Below are 3,783 nucleotides of genomic sequence, written 5' to 3'. Positions count from 1 at the left end.
TTTACACGGTTTATATTCATCCCTTAGTTAACAGCCAAATACATGAATAGATGGCAGGTGTTGAATTTTGACTGTTATTATTCACATTTTTATGTATGTTATCTGTGTTTTCATTAGATTATTGTGTTGAAAGGATGATGACACTATTAGCTGCAAGTTGTTATTAGTCTAAAGGTTTATTTCATAAATGGGAATGTTAATACATAAGCAGTTGTGACAAACAGCAACACACTGGTTGTACTGGTCAGATCCCAGTGTGACTGTGTTGAGCTGCTGAGTGGATCAATAAAGGTTCAAATAATAATGATGATAACAATATGAAGGTTTAAAAATCATTACGCAGTTATCTAGTAACACAACAGGTGTTTCAGCCCTTCAGAAAGCAACTTTTATATATATTATCCACGTTTTTGTTACTATGTTTTATTACATGACAGGAAACAGGACTCTATTTACTTTATTGCTTTATTTCATAAATGGGAAGGTATTATCAGTTGTGACAAAAAGCAGCAGACTGTGGTTGAGCCCAGTGTGAGTGTGAAGCAGAGTGGAGCTCACTCAGCCTTTCCTGGATCAATAAAAAAGGTTTAAAGAACAACAGCAATATGAAAGCTTAAAAAATCATCCTTCAGTTCTGTGGTAACACAGCAGTTTTTTAACCCGTTTAGAAATCTCCTGTGTCTTCAGCCCGTAAACCACCGGGTTGAACAGAGATGTGATGATGACCATCAAAACGGACATGACGCCGGGAACGGCGACTTCTGCGTCGGCCTGCAGTCGGTTGTTGACGAGCTCGAACACGGTGCAGACGGAGTAGTTGATGAAGACGAGGAGGTGAGGCAGGCAGGTTCGCATCGCCTTCCCTCTGAAGGAGCCGGACTGCTGCAGGCAGACCACTAGGATCCGGCTGTATGAAAACACAACAAACACTATCGACAGAAACACGATCATTGCGTTGCACAGCAAGCCGTACACGTTGTTCACCAGCGTGCTCCCGCAGCTCAGATTCACAAAGGAGTAGATGTTGCAGTAGAGTCTGTCCAGTCGAAACCCGCAGAGCCGCAGCCGGCCGGCCAGCACTGCCGCCCCCGCCACCAGGCCGGCCGGCAGCAGCCAGGCCAGCAGCAGCAGCGCCGCTACGGCCGAGGGCGACACCAGTGTGGCGTACCGCAACGGCTCACAGATGGAAACGTAGCGGTCAAAGGCCATGACTGACAGCAGCATGAAGCCGGACACGCCCAGGGAGTAGACGAGGAACGCCTGACAGAGGCAGGCGGAGCGGGACACGACAGGACGCTCGGACAGGAAGTCAGAGAGCAGTTTGGGGTAGATGGCGGTGCTGCAGGTGAGCGAGTTCAGCAGCAGAGCGGCGATGAAGACATACATGGGCTTGTGGAGGCTCCGCTGGGAGCAGATGAGGAAGACAATGAGGGAGTCTGTGAAGGAGATGAAGATGTAGACTGTCAGGAACATTAAGAAGAAGAAATATCGGAGATTGTTGAATCCGGCGTGACCTGGCAGAGTCAGATAGGTCTCGTTAAACCCCTCCGCCATCCTGGATGTCTTCATGTCCGAGAAATATTAGACTCAAACAACAGAAGCAGAGGTGCAACCATGTAACATTCAGGAATATTACATCAGTAAACACACAATATCTCTATTAAAAACACTGTGGATCAGTTGTGAAAGGTAAAGGCCGACATTTCAGCCATGGAGCCTGAAAAAGTAGATTGTTATCTTTTGTAAGGAATGACAACCACAGAGACATGAACATTTTCATCTAAAATGAATTCAGCAAGATGAACATTGAGTAGAAAAAGTGGATCAGACATTTCAAATCATCCAGTGTGAATGTTTCAAACACTTTCACACAACTGCTCAGTGTTTCCTCTGAGCAGACACTGATCCGTCTGTCAACAGTCGACTGGTTTTATCCCACAGTTTCCATCCTCCATGGATCTCATTAGACACTCAACCAGCAACTGACAACAACAGCAACTTTATTCCCAACAGTTTCCTCACTGTCACAGTTTGACATTTGTCCATCAGGGCTGAGAATTTGGAAAATGCGTTTCCCCAGGTTGCAGGCAAAACAGACCCAGAAAACTTCATGAAATGAGTCTGAACTGTGAAGCTCAGCCTCCATGTTTCTGACAGGAATACTGCTCAGATCAGGTTCCTCCACCAGTAAAGGATTATGTGCCAACAGCAGGAATTGTTCTGGACATTTCCACCTGTTGGTCACATGAAAAGGTTGGCTAACCTTTCAGTTTAGCAGCTAAAACAGTTTGGTTCAGGTTAACTTGCTCATGGTTCAATAAATGAAAACTTGTTGTCATGAATTGGGAATTGAACCATCCGCCCCCCCGACTTCCACACCCTTACTTTCCACTGTCAAACTACTTCCTGTTTCTAGTCCTGTCTTCTCCACCTGATCCTTTCCTGGTCCATGTAGTGTTTGGATGTGCGGGCCACTCTAGCTGGCCCGCAAGATGCTAAGCTGGCTGACAAAGGAGACAGACATCACCCCGACTGGGACCCTGTAGCAGCCAATAAGGTAATAACTACAGTTAAAAGTCGATAATGTAATAACTGGCCAATAATGTAATACATTTTCTGAACCAATAATGTAATAACGTTTTGCACATAATGTAATAATTTATTACATTATTGGCTGGTTATTACATTATTAACTGGGTTTAATTACAAGCCCACAATTTGAGAGGCAGCTCAGCAATGTGTGTCAAGCTTTCCTAGTAATAAATCTGTAATAAACATTGTGTTTTGCCTATTCAAATTTTGGAAGTTTACAGTGTATAAGGGCTTAGGACATTATAATGGAAGTATATGATGGCCATTCCCATCCTCAATGGTGTCAGATTTGGTGCAAAATCTAACCATTTTTGACCAATTTAGAATTGATAAAAATGGTCAAAAATCCCTCCAAAATACCACATTAAAACACTAAGACCTTGAGGAACACCATAGAAAAATGGATGCACTGTGCTTTGGTATCAAAAACTATTGACATTTGGAGATTTCTGTAAGAATTGGATTTTCCTGCGATTGGATGGAAAGCACTTCTGTTCTGGAAATTGCTCAGAAACCCCAAGGGACCCCTTTGAAAATGGCCATGCCAGTTGTTCCCTCACCTTTGGAGCGTTATTTAGCCCCCTTCGCGACAAGCTAGCATGACATGGTTGGTACCAATGCATGCCTTAGGTCGTCTAGTTACCTCCGCCAAGGAGGTTATGTTTTCGGTGCCGTTTGTCTGTTTGTCTGACTGTTAGCAGGATTACAGGAAAAACCATCGGCCCGATTTTCATGAAACTTCGTGGAAGGGTGTAGCATGGGCCAAAGAAGAACCCATTAAATTTTGGAGCGGATCTGGATCCGACTCAAGAACAAGCAATAATAGCACAAACCTTGGTGGAGGTCTGTGCTCTCTGAGTGCCCTTCTAGTTACATATGATACCAGTATCTTCACTCTAGCTTTAAATCTGAGCCCGCTACAGCCGCTACAGTAATGTTGGCCACCATAAGCATGATGATATGGTAACATATTAAACTGAAGTAGGCTGGTTTTAAATAAATAAACATTTATTTAAATTCTTCTTTTTTGGTAAAATGAAAATGGCAACAGGTATTTCCACAATTTTAGAGAATGTAATTAATATTTTCCTCATTAATGATGTATTATTTCACCCACCCACAAACCATCCGCTATTAATCAGAATGTTAATTTTTATGACCCAACCCACCCGATCCGTGGATTAACCGCAG

The 3,783-nt window shown here is 43.5% G+C and overlaps 1 protein-coding gene across 1 annotated transcript; it reads right to left on the bottom strand.

The window, feature by feature from the left end:
* Window positions 1-530: 530 nt before the first annotated feature.
* On the bottom strand, window positions 531-1,554 carry LOC139658083 (olfactory receptor 11A1-like). Its single transcript, XM_071536114.1, has one exon. It carries the CDS (start codon window positions 1,552-1,554, stop codon window positions 622-624), a length of 933 nt encoding a protein of 310 aa, XP_071392215.1. The 3' UTR covers window positions 531-621.
* Window positions 1,555-3,783: the final 2,229 nt, after the last annotated feature.

Source organism: Centroberyx affinis, unplaced genomic scaffold (assembly GCF_046629955.1).
Source record: "Centroberyx affinis isolate AG114_WGS23_722 - 3 ecotype Tasmania unplaced genomic scaffold, CSIRO-AGI_Caff_v1 ptg002828l_1, whole genome shotgun sequence".
In the NCBI taxonomy this organism is placed as follows: Eukaryota; Metazoa; Chordata; class Actinopteri; order Beryciformes; family Berycidae; genus Centroberyx; species Centroberyx affinis.
Note: the sequence above shows the minus strand (reverse complement) of the source record. Positions and strands in the feature narration are given on the sequence as shown.

Bases quoted from the DNA above. Each gene is read 5' to 3' on its own strand.
- LOC139658083 (XM_071536114.1), bottom strand. From the start codon at position 1,554: ATGGCGGAGGGGTTTAACGAGACCTATCTGACTCTGCCAGGTCACGCC.